The 24,233-nt window shown below is 37.9% G+C and overlaps 3 protein-coding genes across 4 annotated transcripts; all 3 read right to left on the reverse strand.

The window, feature by feature from the left end:
• Nucleotides 1-1,687: 1,687 nt before the first annotated feature.
• LOC111781515 (putative E3 ubiquitin-protein ligase RHC1A) lies at nucleotides 1,688-4,563 on the reverse strand. 2 transcript variants are annotated; one of them, XM_023662158.2, is made up of 2 exons: nucleotides 4,384-4,563; nucleotides 1,688-2,753 (listed from the first exon to the last, which is right to left on the reverse strand). In XM_023662158.2, exon 2 carries the CDS (start codon nucleotides 2,733-2,735, stop codon nucleotides 1,857-1,859), a length of 879 nt encoding a protein of 292 aa, XP_023517926.2. In that variant the 5' UTR covers nucleotides 2,736-2,753; nucleotides 4,384-4,563; the 3' UTR covers nucleotides 1,688-1,856. The 2 variants fall into 2 exon arrangements, with proteins under 2 accessions (XP_023517926.2, XP_023517925.2); XM_023662157.2 differs by having other exon boundaries at nucleotides 1,688-2,793; nucleotides 4,384-4,562.
• A 7,412-nt stretch (nucleotides 4,564-11,975) lies between these two features.
• LOC111781296 (nascent polypeptide-associated complex subunit alpha-like protein 1) lies at nucleotides 11,976-13,802 on the reverse strand. The gene is made up of 4 exons (XM_023661808.2): nucleotides 13,642-13,802; nucleotides 13,071-13,152; nucleotides 12,572-12,699; nucleotides 11,976-12,465 (listed from the first exon to the last, which is right to left on the reverse strand). Exons 1-4 carry the CDS (start codon nucleotides 13,699-13,701, stop codon nucleotides 12,133-12,135), a joined length of 603 nt encoding a protein of 200 aa, XP_023517576.1. The 5' UTR covers nucleotides 13,702-13,802; the 3' UTR covers nucleotides 11,976-12,132.
• Nucleotides 13,803-14,228: 426 nt separating this feature from the next.
• LOC111781295 (nascent polypeptide-associated complex subunit alpha-like protein) lies at nucleotides 14,229-17,280 on the reverse strand. The gene is made up of 4 exons (XM_023661806.2): nucleotides 17,123-17,280; nucleotides 16,478-16,559; nucleotides 14,868-14,995; nucleotides 14,229-14,782 (listed from the first exon to the last, which is right to left on the reverse strand). The coding sequence occupies exons 1-4, from the start codon at nucleotides 17,180-17,182 to the stop codon at nucleotides 14,447-14,449; spliced, it is 606 nt and encodes a 201-aa protein (XP_023517574.2). The 5' UTR covers nucleotides 17,183-17,280; the 3' UTR covers nucleotides 14,229-14,446.
• Between the last annotated feature and the right edge of the window lie 6,953 nt (nucleotides 17,281-24,233).

Here is a 24,233-nt window from a genome sequence, read left to right on the forward strand (position 1 = left end):
TTTTCAAACTTTTCTGTTGACATCGATCTATCTCGATCCCCAAATAATACCGAAATTAGTTTGTGTTTTAGGAATTCCGTCATGGATTCGTCTTCAATAAGGGTCGAGAATCGATTAAAAGTGGTCAAAGTCAACGACAAAGAGAAGCAAGAAGAGAGAAAATCACATAAGAGGAAAAAGGAGACTAAATCCGGTCAAAACTAGCTTCTAATCTAGATCTCAAGCTCAGAATTCGAACCAGAGTCTGAACCTTAACCTCTAGACCCTAGTCGTTTGAACTTGTCACAACTTTGGATGCCCACTCCAACCATGTAGACGCGCCCTGTTCCACCTCTGGTTGACACCCAGCCCATGTGAATGCTCAACCTAGCCAGTGCGTCCCAATCAATCGCCAACCCACCACCAGGTGCCTAGTGTCACAACCTCACTAAAAGAAAGTAGGTTGTGACCCCCACACACAAGAGAGACAAGGGGGCGACCCTTACGTGAGACCCATCTAGCCACGTGAGGATTAAGATTGAGAAGTGTTATAATGCGACCAAGGAAGACGGTGTATCATCTAACACACTAAGAGTGTGCATTCAAGCTAAGTCGAGGCATATGCAAGATTTGTGACACAAGTGTCGAAGACAAACTCGAAGAGGGCAAGGTAAGGCCCCGGGCCATAACATCAGAAATCAGGGTTTTGATATGAGTTTCGGCATGTAGCTCTGAAGTTAAGTCTGTCAATATGAAACATGAAAAAATTTGGTGTCAATCGAATACTTGAAGGATGATGCACGAGTCCGTATGACCACTCACGAAAATGTCGTCTACTCGAGGAGGATTGAAAATGCCTTAAAATGTACTGTAGAGTGAGACATGGTGTTAGCTCTCCACCACCCCTAGGCCCTGTGACCTAAGCGAGCTACCTTGTGACACATACGTATGTCGAAGTGTGGGCGAGCGTTGCAGGATTAGCATCTTGGACATCTTCCTTTGAAAAATGTCTTTTAAGGACAGTACCAGACGGCATGGGGTGTGCCAATATTGCACCCCAACCCATGTGTTAGAGATTGGAATATGCACCCACTATCCAGAATGGATGTCATAAATGGTTTAGCATGGACAAGGGAGAGTTCAATACCCAATGAGGACCCGGATGGATGGATGTTCGAAATGCCCCCATCAGATGCATGGTCAGTCTCCGTCGAATGTGTCCAAGCAAGCCAAGAAGTCCGAGCTGTCTCGAGACATGGGATGGCATCATGGTGCATGAGGTCGTGTTGTTAAGAACCAAGATGAAGATGAGATGCGACGTTGTTTACGAGAGACCTTGGCTTAAGTAGAGGCAAGGTCGAGCCAGATGACTTTCGTTCCCCTTACGACTTTGTCGTGAGCGTGCCAAGACCACGACGCCGCATGATTGAAGTACGATCATGACAATTGATATGAGAGCCACACTTTGTGTATCCAAGTCGACAAAGAACTCGAGAGTTTAATGAAAATTTTGTGAGTGTGTCACGACCACTATTTCAAGAACACCCTTCAATCTCGATCCGATATTGAAAAAGAAGGGAAAAAAATCTAAAAAATATATAAATGTAAAGCACTCCAACACGAGGAAGTGAAACACTTTCCCCCATTTGATGTGTCATCTTTTCAACTTGGAAAAATGAAGGAAAAAACAACGTAAGCAATAAGCAGCTACAAATTAAAGGTCATTTACATACGAAAATTTTCACAAAAAATACAATACCCTGTGTATCTTCTTCAAACAAAGCTGGAGCCTCCATGTATTTTAGAGACAAAATTCACCCATTTTTACTACAAACAATCTTCAAAACTCAATTCATGGTGAAAAGCTAGTGTATCGATTATCCCGAATACCCCATCTGGTGGTTCCTCGATTCACTGCTCCCTGCTCCGCCATGGTTGGAGCTAGAATTCGATGACCGAAATGGCCACAGATAAGAGAATGGATTCCGCCTTCCTGGATTAACCCTGGAGGAGCCATTGCCATTGTTGTTGTAGCTGTTGTTTCGGTTTTGACTGTTGGTGTTATGGCCCCCGCCCCCCATTACCTGTGGTGGCAGTTCCTGGCGGCAGACAGGGCAAGAGTTGTGCTGAACCAGCCATGGAACTATACAATCTGAGTGGTACATGTGATTACAGGCCATCTGCCTTGCTTCAGATCCCAGTTCAAATTTTTCTTTGCAAACTGGACAATGTGAATCTGAGCGAAGATGTCGCTGCGTGATCTTAACCGTTGGCATAGCGTCAATCAATGATCTAGATGCCGGTGGAGGACCACGATGACCGTTTTCCGAAAGCTGTTCGAATAGCTCCTCCAGTCCAGGGCCTATGAAGTAGTCACCACCATCACCCCGTGTAATTCCAATGCCAGGAGCCCCATTGAAGAGAGCTTCTAGCCTACGGTTTCTCAAAGGAATTTGACCACCAAATATTAATAGAGGGCCAAATCCTGGGTTACGCTCGAAAAGTGACTCTGATCTTCCCCTCATGTCATTTCTTTCGGCTAACCGTTGTCTCATAAAAGCAGAGAACGCTCCCAGCCCATGATCACGGTCTTCGTCATGATCCAGACCAAAGAAATCAAACGGGTTTCCAGGCACCATGTCGTCGAGTTCTTGAATGAATCCTCCATTACAGTTGGGGCAAACTGCATCTCGACCACAAAGACGTATCGACCTTCTGCATCTATAACACCAATGGGTGTTCTGCCCACTCGACATCCTCTCTCCTCCTACTCTCTATAGAAATATATTAGCAGAAGAAAGCTGAGACTTATCCCTGAAACTCCTCCAGCACCAAAATGTTATCTCAGCATAATGTCTAACTTTTGCAATATATATAAGACTAAATCAACTTCAACGAGTAAATAAGATGTGTAGTCATCACAAGCAACTGATACATCATGAAAAAGCATTAGAAAGAACCAAACCATACATCATAAGCTAAGCTGAAGTAAACTAATGTGTGAGATCCCACATCAGTTGGAGAGAGGAACGAAACATTCCTTATAAGAGTGTGAAAACCTTTCCCTAGTAAACTCGTTTTAAAATCTTGAGGGGGAGCCTAGAAGGGAAAGCCCAAAGTGGACAATATCTACTAGCAGTGGGCTTGAGCCGTTACAAATTGTATCAGAGCCAGACACCGAGAGGTGTGCCAGCAAGGACATTGGGCCCTCAACGGGGTGAATTGTGAGATCCCACATCAATTGGAGAGGGGAACGAAACATTCCTTATAAAGGTGTGAAAACCTCTCCCTAATAGAGGTGTTTTAAAATCTTGAGGGGAAGCCCAGAAGGGAAAACCCAAAAAGGACAATATCTGCTAGCAGTGGGCTTTGGGCTATTACATAATGAGTTCATAAAACTCGAATATAACTATCGGTCAAGAACCCATACCTACCACCCAAATATAACCATCAACAAGTTCTATAGTTTATGCATAAATGACAATCACAACAGAAAATCCAGATATCAAACACTTCATATTTTCATCTGCTCCACTCTTAACTCCTAACTAGTCTTTTTTTTCTTTTCTTGATCTTCCTTGGCACGAACATAACCCTATAGCTCATGCATATCAATGATTTTATAATTTTATATAGGAAACAATTTCATTGATATGATACAAAAGGTGATACCCATCCAAAGAGATCACACAAGATTCCTCCAGTAGATATGAGAGAATTTAACCCATAACTATAAACAAGAACCAAATTTTTACACCAATATAGAGAAGTGATGCTTCTAGGACTTTGAGCAAGGAGCTGACACTAAATACATCAACATCAATATTGAGATTGAGCTAAATTTTGAGGTAAATGAATGAAACATAAAGACAAATTTTAATATGAAGCATCAAATTGATCAAAATTTACAAAATCAAAGAAGTGGTAAAGCTAATAAAGTATCAGAATCCAATGAAGTTGAACAAACCAATCACTCCAAATTCATCCAATAAAACGCCCAACATCATAAAGACAGATAAACGTACAAATCCCACAAACTAAATTCAAGCCGCAACAGTACAGAACAAGCACAAATTCATTATAAAATAAAAAACAAACACAGAGCAGGAAACGAAAGCTAAAACACATATTCCAAAGTTGATACAAGTAAAAACAATTAACAACACTTCAAAATCCCCACTCAAATTTCAATTCTAAATAGGTCAGAGAAACAAATCAAGGATTCATCAAACAGCACCCATACGTGCAAATTACCAAAAATCCTCCAAAGATAGAAAACAGCAAAAGACTCAAGAAACTTCTAAAACAGAAAGCAGTGTTACAGAGGCATTGATTGGAATTGAATGAACTAACAGAAAAAGGGGGAGAAAAAGTAACCCTAGAAAATGAGTTACAGAATTTAACCTTTAGGAAGACGAAAGAGAAAAGGTGGATCCACCGAATTCCCTTTTTCTCTCGAACTGAACAGGCACAGAGAAGAGAGAGAAAGAAGAGAGAGAAAGAAGAGAGAAGACGAAGAAGACGAAGAAGACAGAGTGGATGATGGGTTAACCCAGGCTTTGGGCTACGAGGTGGAGAGAGGACCGACGTGACCTTTTGTTTCCATTTCCATTTTATTTATTTATTAATCTATTTATCTATTTATTTAATTGGTTGTTATTTTAATTCTATTTTAATTCTTATTTTATTCTAATTGGTTGGATTTAACAAAATTTTATTACATGTGGTTTGTCCATAATACCCTTCTTGAAATTCATTAAATATATAATTAAAAGTTTAAAAAAATATATAAATTTTATATTATTGAATTAATTTTTATAAACTCAAAATTCGAATCACTTCATGAAATAGCTTGATCAACATTACTTGAATAACTCTTTTCCATGCTTGATCGTTTACCGAACGTTTTTCACTTCTTCGATCTCTGATTCATGCTTGATCGTTTGTGTTCGTCGATCGATAGTTATCGCAGCATTCGATGCTTTTTTGGGCTCCAAGGGATTACTTTGATCTAATGCTCTGTCTATCATTTAGCGATCCAACCTATTTGCTATCTATGAACCCATATAATTTGAAATTAGAAGATTTCGAATACTAAATTCCGTACTCCATAGTTCGAGCAAAATAACACACGACCCATTTTGCTACTCTATAATGCAACGTCGGGTCGTGTGTGCATTAAGTAAATCAATCTACCAACCAAGCTTCTGAACCATCTAGCATCCGTCATTTCTATTCTATCTTCATGTTGTAATTTCTCTTACAATTGCGTATACTAAATTTGCTCATAATAATAAACTTGGTACATTGGACTCAAATTCTGTGACATCTCAAATTCAGTCGACTTAAATTTATCTACAAGAGAGTTAGAAAACCATTTTTCTTAAAAATACTCATAAATCTTGGTATACCAAGCTCGAGGGGCCCGTTTTAATCTGTGCAATGGCTTTCTCTGCTTGTATACTTTCATTTCTTTGTCTTTCTTTATAAATCACTATAGCTGTTACACAGACTTCTACTCATAAATCTCTTTTAAAGAATGTTGACTTCATGTCAAACGGATAAATAGGCAACCACAATTCTGTTGCTAATGCTAGAACCGTTCTTATATTTTTAAAGCGAGCTACTGGAGAGAAAATTTCTTCAAAACTCAGACTTTGTTGTTGCGCATACCCTTTCACCACAAGACGAGCTTTATGCTGCTATATGATTTTTTTTTTTTTTTTTCATTTGGTAAATCAATCGTCTCCCATGTTCTAATCTTTTCAATTGTCGGCATCCCTTTTACCATGATTTTCTAGCACTAATCTTTTTCAATTGTTTTTTCATAACTTATAGGGTCTGAAACAATAGAAGCAAATTAACATGCATATATGTCAGCTAAAAATTTATACTTTCTTCGTAGTGTCTCATTCGAAGATTCTTCAAAAAAAAAAAAAAAAAAAAAAAAAAAAAAAGTTGCCGTTTGATGATGCTAAAATTGATGAGCTTGACAAATTTTGTGTTGCAGTAGAGGCACTAGATGATATACTGTAGTTAGCTCTTGTTCTACATCTTCTCCCCAAAATTGGTTTGAAAGTTTCCTTGCTTGCTTGTAACATACTTCTCGTCATCTCTACAACAATTAAATATTTTCTTGATGTAAGGAGCTGTTAACTCCCTCTCGATGCCATTTTCTTCACAAAAAAGATTGAATACAATAGACATGTACTCGTCACCTTTATTTGTGTGAAAAACTTTAATGATGTGGCAGACATGTTGGTTCTCCATCATAACCTTAAAATTTTGAAACTTGTCAAAGGTTTATGACTTATGTCGTAGGAAGTAAACCCAACTCATGCAACTGTAATCATCAATAAATAATGAAAAATAAACACTCCACGGTAAGACTTGATTTGCATTGACCTACATAAATCAACATGAATTAATTCCAGACAATTTGAAGCCTGTTTTAGCTTTTCCAACAAGAAACAGCTTTCTAGTTTGCTTGCCATAAATGCATGCTTCTAGATTAATCAATTTTTGGTAACCCTAAAACTCGTACCTTTATCCGTGAGTGATTTTATGCTCTTTATACAAATATACCCATACCAAGAGCAAAATTCAACACGTTAGAAGCATCCAATAGAAACATTTTATTTGAAGTCGTGAAAATTTGACCTTTCTGGCCAGATTTCTTATTTGTAATGACACGTGTTGTCATGAAATAGAACGGAATGTCCTTAGTCATTAATTACCCCACACTAATAAATTATACCCTAAATTTGGCAGACATTGAACACTACCCACCGTCTTATCTTACCATAATTAATTTCCTTCTAAATCAGGTACAAATTGAACACTCCCAACCGTCTTATCTTACATAATTAATTTCCTTTTCCTTAACTAGCATCTCGGCAATTGTAACATTGAATGTCGTTCCTTGCTCATTGAACTGTCTTTGTCAATCATTTCTCCCTCTACCCCTGCTACCACGACCAAGGCTGTCGCAAAATCCTCCTCTTCTACGACCTCTACATGTCGAATGAACATTTTTCCCTTTGTTAGTGGTGGCCGTTCTTCACTTGAAGTGTCATTTCTTTATTCTTTTCTTACGATCTATTCATAACTCATGAATTTGAAGAGAGACCATTAGTTCATCAACGTAACGTACTAATAGATCCGTAGCTTCTTTTATAGTAGTCACCACATAGTCAAACTTTGGAGTTCAACTTCTACAATTGTCTCATCTGAAATTTTCTCACCATAAGCAATTAGGATTCGGTTGAATGAATATCATGTTATAAGTTATTGTGGCTAATAGTCCTATTAATTAAGTGATGGATGATAGCAAGTCGGTCACGTCAGTTATGAGTATTGCTTTATATATAAAAATATGATACGTTGTACCATATCAATGAACTATTGTTTTTATACCGTGGGACCTCGTTCATGTTGTGGTCGTATGCATACAGTTACGAAACTTTATCGTGTGTTCTTTATTTTATGTTTGATCCACCTATGCAAGCATACATAGACCCGTAGCTAGGGCTAAGGAGTATAATAGTGATACTAGCCTAATGGGTTCATGTGCATGTGCACGAGTCATGAAGTAATTTACATCTAAAGTCTCACCGGTTATGATAGTTATAGTCATATTGCATGTGTTGTATGCGTTTTCTGATCTCAATACTCGGGTCATTTACTTGGTATTTTAAATACTGAATCTTCTCCAAAAAATTTGAGGTAAAGACAAGTAATCCCGAATAATTGATAGTATTTTTCGTGAAGCTATACGATAGTCCATTGTAGTTAGCTTCTGCATCCAATCACGATCGGGAAGTAAAAAATGATTTTTTACTTTAATTTGAAATATTTAATGTAAGAATATAGATGAATAATTGTATATAGACATACAAAAGAATCCAAATTAGGGCAGAAAAGAAGATGTGGGGTTGTAATAATTCAATGGATCACAGCATATGGCATCCCTAATAATTTCATCTCTAACAATAGTGGACCATGCACCTTTTATCTTTTCCCGTTTTTAGGGAAACCAACCCGAAATCGAAAGTCTAATAATTAGGGATGTACGTTCAACCCGACAATCCGGACCATCCCAACCCTTAACTATAAAGGTTGGGCTAGGTTGAATTACCTCTTCGAATTGGTTTGGGTTCATTTTTCTGAATCCGAACTAACTCGATTTGGTTTTGGGTTCATGGGGTAAAACCCTTGGATTGACCCGAGCTAAATAAAAATATATAAAATAGAGGGTTGGGTTGGGTAAAAAAATTCCCTCAACCCAACCAAATCCGGACCATGTACACTTCTAATGTATACAAGTTGGGTTGGATTGAATTGGAAAAATCTTTTGGACCAACCTAAAATTTTGAGTTAGTTGGACCCGTGACTCCAGCAACCCGTATCGAATTCACAACCCTACCCTCTATTTTCAGGTTGGATTTGGTTGGCTGTCACGTTTTTTTTTATTATTATTTTAATTTTTTTTTATTATCTACCATATATGTTACATTAATAATTAAAATCTCATAAATCTCAAATATCAAACATTCACAAGTCACAACGTATTATTATTATTGGTTACAAACGTCAACTATTTTATTTTGCATTTTTTAAATGATCTAAAATATGTATTATTCTAAATTTTTATAGTGAAAATTGATTTAATTAATTAATACATTAAATAAAAACACAACAATGCAAGTCAATCCAATCTTAGTGAAGAAAGAGACTAATTATCTTTTCAAAGATTTGATTTTTTTTTTTTTTGTTTAGATTTTTGAATTTTTAAAAACTTAAAAAGTTTATTTTGATTTGTATATTGAAATTTTTTTATCGAGTCAACTGACTAACTCGAGATTAGGGTTCACAATCCAACTCTATTTTTTATACTGTTAGGAAGATTAAGAATATTTGAAGAGTTCATAAAAAATATAAAAAAAATAAAGTAAAAGTTGAAGAATCCATAAAAGGTAGTAGAGTCGAATGAACGGAGGTTGATCATTTGTTTTAGAAGAATATGGCTATCTTTTTTAAAGTCGGGTTCTAAAAGCGATAAAAAAAATTCTAATCTATCTATTTTTTATACACTTGAACTAGACCAACTTGATGCCGGTAAAATTTTGTTTTTTTTTTCTGGCATTCTCTCTCGTTTTTAGTTGATCGTTAATTTTGTAATTGTTTCTTAAAAAAAAAAAAAAAAATAGAGGTCGTTGGTTGCTTGCGAGAATTCTAGTGAGTTGCCTCGAGATAGAAATGGAGATTTGACTAGATCACACCAAATTCTCAATTATCTAGATGCCTACTACTGCAGTCGAGTAGGCCACACTAGAATTAGGGGCAGGGGCGTGGTCTACAATAAAGATATTCCTTTATCTTATAGGGTCCGGGATCCGTGAGGACCCATCCTGAATGGGGTAGGAAATTCTCATTTAGACGAAGGATAAGGGTGGGAGCAGGGAGAGATTTTTTCTTGTTAGATAAATGAGGCCAGAAAGGGATTGTATTTCTTGTCTTCGTCCCTACTCTGCCCTTTGGCATAATCACCCTCTTTCAGTAGTGAGACAACGAAAGTGTGACACTTGTTCTAACCTGACCTACAAGTTAGTTGTGTGAAAATTGAAGTTTGTTGACAATTTTGATGTATGATCGAGCCTCGAGTCATGTTTGGCAGAAAATGTTCTATAAAACGTGAGTGAGGAAATATGTTAGAAAGAGTTTGTAAGAAAGTAATGTTATAGGCTATAAGTGAATAAGTATCGACCACAATTTTGATAGCATATAACTTGGGTAGGAAAAATTGAGAACTAGTCACATCCCCCTAGCTTAGCATCAACAAGACAGAGATGATCTAGAAAATGGGTTGCTTACCTGTAGAATTGCTCCAAGAAGCAAGCATACGTGTATTCTTTGAGCCATTACCTAGTGCCTACAGTGGGAGGCTTCACAAGAATGTTGAGACCAGCATCCGCTCGAGAAGATAACATCAGGTTGGACGTGAACAACGTAAAGAACAAAGTTGTAGTAAGACTCGAGAAGTGTTATTGCAGCATTTGCCACGTACTAATGGTCAAACGAGAAGTTGGTGAAGTCTAGTGCCAACATGAGGTTGTGTACAGCTTCTAGACATTGCTTCTAAAAAGGGTTCTGGCCATGATGAGAAAATGTTATGATTCAAATCTCCGTGTGACTAAGAGAGTATGATGGTTGAGGTCAAAGTGACCATGTTCGGGGTGCACTCCCTCTAATTTAGGTGAAAAATGCCTGTGCTAGTTTTGTCATTGATTATCTGGTGAGTCCCACGCCAAGTCAGAGAGAAGGGCAAGTTAGGTCTCTGGTGGGAAGCCTACAACCATCGGGCGGTTATGTTTTGTCTTGATTATGCTGCGAGTCTCCAAGACCAAGAGAATATCGTTAGTGGGATAGACCAAAAGTAATGCGCAAGTTTTCATATTCATTTTGGAGAACGATAAAGTTCAGCGAGTCAAGTTAACAACCTGTCCTATGTTTTAGTCGTCATCGAGACGATGTCGAGATTAAATGGCGGAAATTGTCACCATCTATGATGCGATTGTGCCTCCGAGTTAGTCATCGAAGATGTTGACTAGTTTAAATGGGGAAGAGTGTCACAACTATGCTATGAAGACAATAGGTTGTGACTCCCACACGTAGACTGACAAGGTAGCAACTCTCAAGTAGTGCCCATCCGACCACGTGAGTGTTGAGACAGACAAGTCTCATGACGCGATCAAGGAGGATGGTGTATTATTCAATACATCAAGAAGAGTGTGCATTAAAGTCAAGCTGAGGTATAAGTAAAATGGGGAGAACAAAGCGACATGAATGTTGAAGACAAGCTCGAACACGAGCTTGAGTAGACCTCCAGAACATAACCTCAGAAGTCAAGGTTTCGATATGATTTTCAACATGCGACTCTGAAGTTAAGTCCATCTATATAAAAGATGAAGGCTCACCAAATTTCGTGTCAATTGGACACTTGACGGACGTTCCACAGGGTCGTATGCCACTGGCCAGATGTTCCACAGGAGGAGGCATGGTGTCAGCTCTCTGCCACCCCTATGTGGCCTAAGCAAGCTACTCTGTGGCACATACATGTGTTACAGTGAGGGCGAGCATTGCGAGACCAATACCTCAGGCAACTTCCATTGAAATGAATCTTTCAATGACAGTATCGGACGACACGGATGTGTCTACATTGCGCCCAAGCCTGTGTGTCAAAAGTTGAGATATGCACCCGCTATCTGGTATGGCTTTCATAAATGATTTAGCATGGACATAGGAAGGTCTATGCCTCAATAGAACCAAGATGATGGATGTTCAAGAGGCCCTTATAATATGAACGATATATGGGTCCATTCTCGATGGACATGTTCAAGTAAGCTAGATAGTCAATTACATCCCGAGGCTTAAGAGCACATCATGACATGAAGGCCATGCAATTAGAAACCAAGATGAGAATATGGATACAACATTGCATATACTTTGGCTGCGAGTAGAGTCAAGGTCGAGCCAAATGACTTGCATGTAGCTCTTAATTCATCATAGTCGAGCCCAATAGAGGTTCATATCGTATCATAATACCTCATCACATTACTCATTGAATCACATCTATATGTATGAATTTTGTGTGGGTCTCTCAGAGTTATGCATAGAATCCTAAAGCACACTTAAAATTGTTCTTTTCTACAGTCTATGTTATAAGTCCACCCGTCATGATCCGTGAGATGCGACCTCGTTCTATTTTTAAGACTAAGCACTAAGAGACATTGTGGAATAAAGTCAATCAATACTAGATTTTCATCTACAAGGAATTAGATCCATAACGTCATGTCAAGTTATACCTCGTGCATGCTAAACTACTGGCTCGTCCACCATAAAGTCGATCGATACTATACCTCGTCCACCATAAACCTCAAAATGATAAAATCAAAAACTTGGATCATAATGCACATAACATTAGAATCCCAGCAGGCTTTAAAATTGTGGCTAATAATCAGCACAAGGTAATATAAAAACTAATATGAAAGTTTACAGAACCATTCAAAATCTCATAACATCAATTCTGCAGGTAAAACACAAGGGTAAAGAAGGAACCAACACTCTGATACAAAAACATCTTACTTGTACTCGTTAATTTGTAAGTTCCATTATAGCAGATACAATATCACCATCAGCTGCTTTGAGTGCTTTCACGGCCCTTGGTCTCGATACTCCAGCTTGAGTCATCACCAGTTCAATGTCCTTGGGTTCAACCCCGCTCTCATCGACTACTTCATCCTCTTGAGCCACGGCTGATGGCTCAGGCTTTGATGTCAAGTTACTCAAATTTGGTGCCTTGAACTGCTCTGCAGCTTGAGTCTGTAGTTGGGAACTCAAATCTTCAATCTTGGCTTCCCCAAAAACAATGTAGGTATCAGAAGTGGGACTCTTGAAAACATCTGGTTTCGAAATGACGAAAAGAATCTGCAAGGAAATGGTGATAGGTATCAGATATATCCGAAATGTGAGCAAGATTATCGAACTGACAATATTTTAGAAAATCAAATATTGGACATAAGGAAAAACTAACATTCTTGCTCTTCTTGACTGTGACACGGCTCACGCCAGGGATTGGTTTCATCCCAAGTTTCAACATTGCCTTGCGACTCTTCTTTTCGCTTCTGCTTTGCTTAGACCTGCCACTGGCCTCTCCATGGCCTGCAACCAACAACTCCATACTCACAATATGTTCTAATCAAAGTATCAAGGCAACAACACAAACTAACATAATATGGAGAATGAGTAAGGCAACGTGTAAGGAAACACATCCTAAACTCATTTACTGAAGTTATATGATAACCATATATCTCCTGAAGCATCAAGCCACAAGCTGTCTCATTCAACTTGAAAGGAATTTTCTACTTGAGACTGAACGCTGAATTAAATAATGATTCAATCTGAATGCTTAACAATACTATCTGAAGCGAAAAAAATGCATAAGTATAGGCACAAAGTAGGAATAAAATGCATAACTTAAGAATTAATATGAGGATCTTCATACTTAGTTACTTGTTTAAATATGCACATACCTTCTGCATCATCGTCATCTTTGTCATCATCTTCTTCATCATCATCGTCATCGTCGTCATCCTCAACTACAGGCTCGTCAGGCTGCAAGATAGTTGGTAGAAATTTAGTCCAGCTAAATAGGTACAATAAAAGTAAACATGTTGAGCAAGCTTCTTGAGTAATCTTGGTACATGGGGCATTGAATATCTACATCTTCTGAAGGTTGTACAATATTCTAAATTTAAATCCTCTACCACTTAATATATTTCTACACCAAAAATACAAGCAATTAAGAGATTCCATCAAGAAAACAAAATCTCCTCCAAGACTACACACGGAAAGAACTTAAAACCAATAGAAATCGCTTCTAAGATAGGAACTAAATAAATTATCTACATCTAACAACCCGAAAACGAAATGAAACTGTTAGACTGAGTTCCAAAGAAAAGAGAACTCGTATTTTCATCTGATATCAAACTACCACAAAAGTACTACTACCAACTCATCAGAAAATGAAATCGATTTCAAACAAACAAGAACATGAGAGAGAGAGAGAGAGAGAGAGAGAGAGAGAGAGAGAGAGAGAGATACATTAATCTTCTGCTCCTCGAGCTGAGCAGCGAGAAGCTCTTCCTGGGTCTGCGCAGTCATGGCGATAGGGATGAGAGTAGAAAGAGCAGCGAGACGAAGAGACAAAGCACAGTGAAGTGTTTGTCGGACGAAGAAAGAAACCCTAAAACCCAAATAGCTCCGATCGTTTATATTGGATCCCCCAAATGACCAAATTCGGGTCCGGGTCCGGGTCCGGGCACGGTCTAGGGTTAAAAGATTTTGGGCATAAATTGATAGTGGGCCGTTACTGAATTTACTTACCCTATAGAAATATATGCATAAGGTATCATTTAATCCATGGAATCAAAAAATATGGTATCACTTAACTCTAATATGCATGCATGTAATCTTCGAAGTCGTAGGTTCAAGCCACCGTATTAGGGCCGTTCAAAAAATTCAATGACCTGAAAAATTCAATCAATCTTAAACTACCCAAACTAACCCGTACGATCTGGGTTAGATTGAATTGAAATATGAAATATGGTTGATCGTTAAAAATAAAATTTTGAATAAATTACCCAAACCAACCCAATACAATCTAAAAATGTTGGGTTGAATTGAGTTCATTGTCGAATAATTTTTGTATAGCTTCATTTTTCTTCGATTCGGAATACCTGAGAACCCCCCATTGTCTGGCTAATGATCAGCATAAGGTACATATGAAAACTAACATAAAGTTTACAGTACATTCAAATCTCTCAACTTCAAGTTCGGCAGGTGAAACATTTGGGGAAAAAGATTCCAACATTCCATATAGAAACATCCTCCTCCTGACTGCCCTTTATTAATTTGTAAGTTCCATAATAGCAGACACAATATCGCCATCCGCTGCTTTGAGTGCTTTCACGGCCCTTGGTCTTGATACCCCAGCTTGAGTCATCACTAGTTCGACGTCCTTGGGTTCGACCCCGGTCTCATCGACTACTTCGTCGTCTTGAGCAGCAACAGTTGCTGGCTCAAGCTTTGTTGTCAAGTTACTCAAATTAGGAGCCTTGAACTGCTCTGCAGCCTGGGTCTGTAGTTGGGAGCTCAAATCTTCGATCTTTGCTTCCCCGAAAATAACGTAGGTGTCGGAATTGGGGCTCTTGAAGACATCTGGTTTTGAAATGACAAAAAGAATCTGCAGGGAAATGTTCATAGATGTTGGATGTATTTAGGTTGAATCAATTTAGGAAATAAAGATTTGGGACTTAGAGAAAACCAACATTCTTGCTCTTCTTGACTGTGACACGGCTCACACCGAGGATCGGCTTCATTCCGAGTTTCAGCATTGCTTTGCGACTTTTTTTTTCGCTTCTGCTTTGCTTAGACCTGCCACTGGCCTCCCCATGCCCTGCCACAAGAAATTCCTTACGACATATACCAAATTACCAATCTAGTAACCCACGAGCAACACACAAACACGAGAGACTAAGAGACTGAAAAAGATCAAGGCAAGATTCAAACTATATGAAAATTTGTAACGGCACAAGCCCACCGCTAGCAGATATTGTCCTCTTTGGGCTTTCCCTTTCGGACTTCCCCTCGAGGTTTTTAAAAGGTTCCACACCCTTATGAAGAATGCTTTGTTCTCTTCCCCAACCGATGTGGGATCTCACAATCCACCCCCCTTTGAACCTAGCGTCTTCGTTGGCACTCGTTCCCTTCTCCAATCGATGTGGGACCCCCAACTCACCACCCCTTCGGGGCCCAACGTCCTTGCTGGCACACCGCTTTGTTTCCACCCCCCTTTGGCGCTCAACCTCCTTGCTGGCACATCGCCTAGTGTGACACTAATACCATTTGTAAATACCCAAGCCCACCGCTAACAAATATTGTCTTCTTTGAACTTTCCCTTTCGGACTTTCCCTCAAGGTTTTTAAAACGCGTCGGCTAGGGAGAGGTTTTCACACCCTGACGAAAAATGTATCGTTCTCCTCCCCAACCAATGTGGGCTCTCACATAAATGGACATAAATTATTTGCTTTAGCTTGATAAAATTTAGGCTATATTACAAAAATACCTCTAAATTTTGTCATTTGTTTGACACATACCTTTCTTATTCCAAGAGATCCAACATTATTCTCGAACTTACATAAAAGTTTCAAAACTACCTTTGGAGTAGAAAAAGCCACTTACATATTGGACGAAAAGTCAATGTGTCTGAATGTCATTTATTCAAATTTAATCCAAGCATGTCCTACTCACCACCACATCATTCAAGTTACTCTCACGTCCATTTTTCATCTAACATTCTAATAGATTTTTATTTCAATACTAGTTTTGAAACATTTATGAAATATCAACAAAAATATTGCAACTATAGAAAGAATAAGAAACCTTTTGAAACAAAGAGCAAAGTTCAATAATATTTCTAATTTAGCCTAAAATTTACTAATCACACTTCTTTCCATACAAATTAAACTCGTTTATAGAAGTTATATTATGATCACACACAAACATATATGCATGCCCTACGCAGCTCCACATGCAGAATGAATAAGCAAATAACATTAAGAATCCCAAAAGTACACTAATTTATTGCCTTAGAAAGCATCCGTGTAAAGAAAATGCTAATGGAAACAATAACTCAACTCCTAAAGCTCCTTGTCGCATTCACCTTGTATTAAAGGTGTTGAATGAATGTATCTCAATCGTTTAAAATAACTTTGTTTTCACATATTATAGCAAAGTTAACCAAATGAATAGATAGGATTTGGAAAAGTCTAAACAATAATGCACTACTACTATATGCACAATGCAGCAAAATTTGGAGAACTTAAAGAGCTAATAAGGGAATTCATATACAAGGTTAATAGTTCAAATATTCACGTACCTTCTGCATCATCCTCATCTTTGTCATCATCTTCTTCATCATCATCGTCATCGTCCTCAACCTCAATCACAGGTTCATCAGACTGCAATAAAATCATGAAAATATAATTTTACGGATCCATATACAAATTAATTCTGATTCCAATTAGATCTGTAAGGTAAAAATAAAAATTTGAGCAAACTCTTTTACTTATAATAGAACTAACAGTTGCAGAATACGTAATGTCAAATCCTCAACCCCAGGTTTAGTTTCTTGATTGATTGTACAACTTACACCATTAAATACAACCATATGATTCTAGAATGCTGACATTCCAATTCAATACACTCCAAATGCTTTCAAAAAACAGAAACAAGTTCAGATTCAGTTACCAACGCCAAATCTCCTCCAAGACTAAAACCGAAAATGAATTCAAACCATGCAAATTACTCTTATGCACTGGAATTTGGAAACATATATAAAAACACATCGGAATCGATCAAGGAAATGTCTTAAGTCAGAAAAGAAGTCCAAAACAAGAAAATCCATCATTGCAGCTGATTTCAAACTACTACAAATCACTACCAACACTAGAGGAGTAAACTTCTGACAAATCTTTCAGTTCAAGCAAAAAGAAGACACGACACAGAGAGAGAGAGAGATTACATTAATTTTTTGCTCCTCCAGATGAGCGGCGAGAAGCTCTTCCTGAGTCTGAGCAGTCATGGCTTTGGAGATGAGTAAAAGATCAGCGACACGAAGCGAAAACCACGGAGAGCTTCTAACGACAGAAGAAACCCTAAAAGCCCAATTAGCTCCGGCTTATTATATGAGCTTATTCGGTCCCGGGTTCGGATCCCAGTTCGGATAAGGATTTTGGTATTAACACGACAAAACACGATGAAACGAAATAAGGTATCTTAATCATGTCATAGACTTCATAGTGAACGACAAGATTATATCATTCAATTGATCATATGTTACTCAGGTTTATTTTCAACGATCAAGAATTTCATAGCAGAAGGATTTGAATCTTTGATCTCTTGATTAATGATACATGTGTGTTATGGCAATTGAGCTACGTTCATGTTTGATTAAATTAACCTAAATATAATGCTTAACTATGTAAATAACATATTGGTTTCAATTATGCTCTTCCCGATGGAAAAGAATCGTGTTAAACACTTAAACTACCAACATTTGTTTACCATATAATTATGACACCTGGGTAAAGAAATGGTACATGAATGAATTAACGATTACATCTAAATTAATCCGTTCTGATATGAGTGAGACCTATCATATCAGTTTATATTTTCTTAGGCGACTATCTTGAACGGGTTAATTGGATGTGTATTTACTGTTCTACATACAGTTCACATGTGCGAGTATGGACCCACCAATCGGTTTGCACACCTCGTGGGCCCCTTTTTATGGTCAGGCGAGCGTTCTCTAAAGCTGTTGATGTCAGACACCCATTAGGTATAGCAATTGTCACAGCATTATGATAAACATAATGATCGTTTTCTTACCTCGTAACGTACGCGTTCGTACCATCATAATAAGGAGACATTCCTCGATGCATGAATACACAATGATGCATAATGTCCCGACATTTTCATTCATTATCATGTAAAACAACCCCTTCCATTTTTCTTCGTATCATATTATTTTTCAACATAGTCTTAAAGGCATGTATCAGGGTTGAATTCCGTATCATTCATAACATACATGATCTTAAAAAGATTGTAACGACCCAGATATATTGTCCTCTTTGGGCTTCCCCTAAAGGCTTTAAAACGCGTCTGCTAAGGGAAGGTTTCCACACCCTTATAAAGGGTGATTTGTTCTCCTCCCCAACCAATGTGGGACATCACAAAGATTGACTTTCTTTATTGTAAAAAAAAAAATAAGACATGAATTCATCATCAAAAGGAGGCACACTGGAGGAGTAATGAGGCCAGAAGTTAGCCTTAGATTCCATCTCATGCCAGCGACTCGAGACACGTCCCATGGAGCCTCAAACAGACGTGAAGATAACTCTCGACCCAAAAGCCCAAAGCTCTATGACATCGCCCACACATAAGTGATTCTTGAACCACACCTGATCTGTGACCTACATGCCAACCCGATCTATGATCCGTGCACCACGGGTGACTCAATCTATGACCTACTTCGACTCGCTTGCCCTCCAGCTACGGCTTGCGCTCGACTTGGCTCCTTCTTAAACAACTTGAATAGAGACATTTTTATGTGTTTGGGAGTGTTTTAAGATTAATATAGCTATTGTTTGGTCAATTTAAAATATTTGGAGCCAAATTTAGATTAGTCAGAGAAGGTAGGTGAATTAATTTTCATATGATGTCTTGAAACTCTATAGGTACAGGTGTAATTGAACATCTATGAGCAAGATCAGGCTAACACCAACTAAGGATATTAGTAACGTTAGCTTAGACCAACGAGATCAATGACTTTACTGTTGGCACGCCTTTGGACTAGATTGAGTTGTATGAATAACACATACTTTTTAGCTGATATGCGTGTTGTTACTTATATGATGTGATGTTTTATTATCTTTATGTGATGCATGTATTTTCAGTATGTCAAACTATGTATGCTATGATACCATGTTCACGATATACCTATAAGCACCCCTAGTAAATCCATGCGCGTGTGCAAGAACCATAAAGTACTACACATCTAACCCTAGAAATAGAGCCAGGAAATAGTCACGAATAGGTGTGACCACGAACCATAACGGTATGTGATTGCATTTTCGAACCTCAATTGTGGGACTATGAGTATTTTTAAATACTCAAACCACATTTACTATTTTTCTAGATAAAGGTAAGACTTACATGTAGGTACGGATGATATCATCACTTAAGGAGACCATAAAAATTAAGTCATGATAGTTAAATTTGTGCATTCCAGTGGTAGCCCTTAGGTTAGGGTTGGGCAATTGTATTTCTTTTTTTCCCGATTTTAAAATATGTTATTTTTATGATACAGCTATTAAATTTGAAATAAATCTACCAACACCACCCCTAGGCCCTGTGGCCTATGTGAGCTACCCTGTGGTACATACGTGTGTCACAGTGTGGGCGGGCATGTCGAGACGAGTGTCTCGGGCGACTTCCTTTAAAATGGGTTTTTCATGGACAGTACCGAACAACACGGGTGTGCCAGTATTGCGCCCCAGCCTACATGTTGGAGGTTGCTACATACACTTGCTATCTGACATGGTATCCGTAAATGACACGGCATGGCCATGGGAGGGCCAATGCCTCGATAGAACTCAGATGGATGGATGTTCAAGAAGGCCCGATGAGATGAGCGACATACGGGCCCATTCTCGATGGCATGACCAAGCGAGTTGTGATAGCCGACGACATCCCGAGACTCGAGATGACATCAAGACATATGGACCATGTCGATGGGGATCGAGATGACAAGATAAGATGCGACATTGCATTGAGAGACCTTGGCCCCAAGCAAAGGCAAGGTCCAGCCAAATGACTTGACCTAGTGTAGAGGCAAGTCGGTTATGTCGCAAACGATTGAACATGCACGCACAAGCGACGTGTGTGGTCAAGCAAGCTTGGATTCCGCACAAACGATATTCGATTAGCAAAGATTTAAGTACATGACAACGTTTGAAGTAAATTATTTTAAATGATCTTTCACATCTAGAGTCGTCATAGATGATCTCATTGAAGAATCTTGTATGACTTTTGGCTCGAATATGATTGACTTTAGGTCTAACCATTAGGCATGGTCGACTCAATCTACTTTTAGTGATATCTAACTAAATTAGTTTCAAATCTAATCCCCACGCGACATAATTTGATTGGACCACCTTTAAATCATATAATAAATCAATATTAAATAGGTGACATTAATTCGAGGGCATAGTATAAATTTCTAATTGGTTTCAAACTTATGAATGAGTCTCAAATGAACCAAAATTTATTATTGAACCATACGTCTAAGTAATTGCATTTCATTAAGTTCGGCCATGGAATTCAACCACAGACCCCACAACACAAGGAACATACACTCTTCAATAATTTATTTTCTACCCATATAAGACAAATAATAATAATAATATTATTAATAATCATAATATAACTATACCAATTTTATAATATATAGTTTCTAAAATATTAAATTACTTTATATTATATAAAAATATTAAATTATTGTATATGCTTTAATCATTCTTAGTCATAATAGTTTTTATAATTTAAAATTATATTATACTTCATATCTTCATTTAGAGATTTCAAGATGCATAATGATGTTCCCTAGAAAGTTATTAATTGATGTAGTAGTTGAAAAGCATTAGTTTATATTAAAAAAAAATAAAAAAAATACGGTTAAAAAACATAGTCTATGGAATTTTTTTATTTTAAAATCATATCCATAATAATAATAATAAATTGTTAGTTAAAAAAAAGATTCAAACTTTTTTTGCCGTTCAAGTTATCCCATATTTTGTCTTTTTCGTGACGTTCGAGCTTTGATAACTCGAGCCCATCCAATAGTCAGTCAATAATCAACCCTTACATGCATCTCTTTATTGGTAGGTGTAGATTTTTTGAAATTTGAGCTAGATTCGCCTCATTTCATTTCGGGTCAAAATCCAAATCTCAAGTAAAGGTATTAGTGTTAGAGTGATATCCCTCTAAAAAAATGTGGTTTAGGGATGAACCAAGTAAAAGGAGGAGTACATGAATGAACCGAGATTACATTCAAATGAAGGCAATCCTAAAGATAGAATGACCAAAAAATACTTCAAAGAAATGAAAACTACTACCAATACCAACAAAATGCACGTTTCTTTTTGTGGTTCATTCATATGAACTCGAAGGTTAAACGAGCTGGGTTGGAACATTTCAGTGAGAATAAAACATGCAGAAATGACTTAGGTTGATCAGTGGGCACAATCTTCATTCTTAAGAAGCAAAGAACGAGTAACCTGACCATGTTGCAAGGAATGCAAGAGATTACCGAAACTATCATGTGTTCGATCAAAATTCAAAATCTTGATCCAAGTTGTCGAACAATAATAAATATTTTATTTTTCTCCTAAAAAAAGCATTTAAATTGATAATGAAGCCAATTTGTTTGATTCATCAAATTTGGAAGCATTATGGGTGTTGAAAATTCCAAAGCCAAGAAAAATGTTTTACGCTTCTTTTCTCCAATCTCAAATCTAAAATCTTTCAATCACATCTACCAATGCTGTATAATTTAATTCTTTCACCATCACAAAATAACTTTTCTATTATTTAAGTTTAATTTCAATTTTATTTCCATCCGCTATAACTTTAAAAAGTCCAATTTCGTTACGATTTTTCATTGATTCTAAAAAAAAAAAAAAAAAAAAAAAAACCACCTTACTCATGGCTGTAAAGAGAATACATGTCAAAGTTAGTGATAGCAAAAGTGTGGTAGAAATGGAGACCTTTCCCTCGAGTGGAGGCGAACCGATCAATGAGAAAGATGCCACAACAACATTGAACTGCACTCTGTCTCTTTCACATCAATTTGCCGATCCCCACTATGTAGTGACTATATCAATCATGAACAGAAGTGGCCCTCCATTATAATGGGTATCATGAAAAAATCAAGCCATATCGAACTAAACTGAAGCCATATCGAACTAAACGAACTAAATGTTGAACACTGTCATAAGCCCTATTCTCTAGGACCAAGACCTATTCTCAAGGTCTTTTTTTGGCTTGTTAGTTTATCTTTAGGTTTAACAGAAGGCTATATAATGCCATTCTTTCTGCTGTTGAAATCATCAAGTTTTGAGTGTCATATTGTATGTCTTGAATAACTTTGGTGTTGTGAGTACATTTGTTCCGCTTTCGGCGCACAACAAGTGGTATCAGAGCATTGTTGTGGTATTTGGGGGTATTGTGAAAGTTTGGGCCTCATCGACCATTAGACGTGCTCACAATCGTGTTTATTCTCTTGAAAATCAGTTTTCAAGAATTGTGTTTTTGAGTTACATCCAGATTAATTATTGCAAATGGCCGAACCATCACGACGTGGATCGAGAGTGTGGAGTTCCAATCTCGAAGTAGAAAAATTTGATGGAACCAATAATTTTGGTGTTTGGCGAGGCGAAGTTAGCGATTTGCTGGTCATGCAAGACCTCGATGTTTCTCTCCAAGAGGAGATGCCTGAAGACATGACAGAAGCAGAATGGACAAAATTAAATCGGCAAGCCTGTGGAATTATTCGATCCTGTCTTGGCAAGGATCAGAAATATCCATTTATGAAGGTTACCATGGCGAAAGAATTATGGGACAAGCTTGAAGCGAAATATATGAAGAAGAGTGTGGAAAATAAACTCTATTTGAAGAAGAAACTCTTCCGTTTTGACTACAAGGAAGGTATCTCAATGGCTGAGCATTTGGATGATTTTAACAAAATCATCACTGATTTGCTCAATCTTGATGTTAAGATTGATGACGAGGACAAGGCGTTGTTGTTATTAAACTCTTTGCCGGAATCCTACGAGTTTTTAGTAACAACCCTACTACATGGAATCACTAATATTGATTTTGAAGATGTTTCAAATGCCTTAATAAACAATGAGATGCGAAAGAAGGAAAAGGAGACGTATCAAAACTCTAGCTCAAATGTTCTCACTGCTCATGGAAGAACTTCTACCTGGAAAAGGAACGAATGTGGAGAGTCTCGATTAAAGTCGAGAGGTAGATCTGATAATTGGAGAAAACTTGATAAAAATGAGTGTGCATATTGTCGACAGAAAGGCCATTGGAAAAAAGATTGTTCGATCTTAAAAGAGAAGGGGTCGAAGTCCAATGTGGTTAAAGATGACGACACTGATACAGATGATGCCTTGACAATCTCCTTATCAGCCAGCCAAACCATGGAATGGATTCTTGATTCTGGGTGCTCCTATCATATGTGTCCCAACAAAGAGATGTTTTTGGACTTCAAAAAGTTCAATGGTGGAGTTGTCTATATGGGCAATGATAGTACTTGCAAGATAATGGGAATCGGCTCAGTACAAATCAAGATGTTTGATGGGGTTATACGAAAACTCAAAGATGTGAGGTATGTTCCTGACTTGAAGAAAAACTTGATTTCACTTGGCGTTTTGGATGCGAGTGGTTATCGCATCATTTTGGAAGGAGGGAATTTGAAAGTAGCTCGTGGAGCTTTGGTGGCAATTACAGGAACTAGAAGAGGTAGCATATACTACCTCAACGGAACCACAATAATTGGGCATGCTGCTATGGCAAGTTCGAAAGAACAAGACATATCGAAATTATGGCACATGCGACTCGGGCATGCTGGTGAGAAGGCGCTTCAGACATTGGTGAACCAAGGAGTCCTTAAGGGTGCCACAACTGGAAAAATTGATTTCTGTGAACATTGTATATTTGGTAAACAAAAAAATGTGAAGTTTGGTACAGCTATACACCAAACAAAGGGTATTTTGGATTATGTTCACACCGATGTATGGGGTCCCACAAAGAATGTCTCATTGGGAGGAAAGAGGTGGTTTGTCACCTTTATTGATGACTACTCGAAGAGAGTTTGGATGTATCCCATGAGGCACAAAAACGAGGTTCTCCAAATCTTCCTAGAGTGGAAGAAAATGGTAGAGAATCAGACGGATAGGAAAATCAAAAAGCTGAGATCAGACAACGGGGGAGAATATACTTATGATCCATTCCTTAAAGTATGCCGAGATGAAGGGATCGTTCGACACTTCACTGTTCCTGGT

The sequence above is a fragment of the Cucurbita pepo genome, chromosome 19 (genome assembly GCF_057944985.1).
Source record: "Cucurbita pepo subsp. pepo isolate OVF chromosome 19, ASM5794498v1, whole genome shotgun sequence".
NCBI classification, from domain to species: domain Eukaryota; kingdom Viridiplantae; phylum Streptophyta; class Magnoliopsida; order Cucurbitales; family Cucurbitaceae; genus Cucurbita; species Cucurbita pepo.

Excerpts from the sequence above, each read along its gene's own strand:
- LOC111781515 (XM_023662158.2), bottom strand. The coding sequence starts at position 2,735 with ATGTCGAGTGGGCAGAACACCCATTGGTGTTATAGATGCAGAAGGTCG.
- LOC111781296 (XM_023661808.2), bottom strand. The coding sequence starts at position 13,701 with ATGACTGCGCAGACCCAGGAAGAGCTTCTCGCTGCTCAGCTCGAGGAG. Across the intron at positions 12,700-13,070 it reads AGATGACGATGATGCAGAAG|GCCATGGAGAGGCCAGTGGC; the intron begins GTATGTGCATAT and ends TGTTGGTTGCAG. Across the intron at positions 12,466-12,571 it reads CAGTCAAGAAGAGCAAGAAT|ATTCTTTTCGTCATTTCGAA; the intron begins GTTAGTTTTTCC and ends ATTTCCTTGCAG.
- LOC111781295 (XM_023661806.2), bottom strand. The coding sequence starts at position 17,182 with ATGACTGCTCAGACTCAGGAAGAGCTTCTCGCCGCTCATCTGGAGGAG. Across the intron at positions 14,996-16,477 it reads AGATGAGGATGATGCAGAAG|GGCATGGGGAGGCCAGTGGC; the intron begins GTACGTGAATAT and ends TTCTTGTGGCAG. Across the intron at positions 14,783-14,867 it reads CAGTCAAGAAGAGCAAGAAT|ATTCTTTTTGTCATTTCAAA; the intron begins GTTGGTTTTCTC and ends ATTTCCCTGCAG.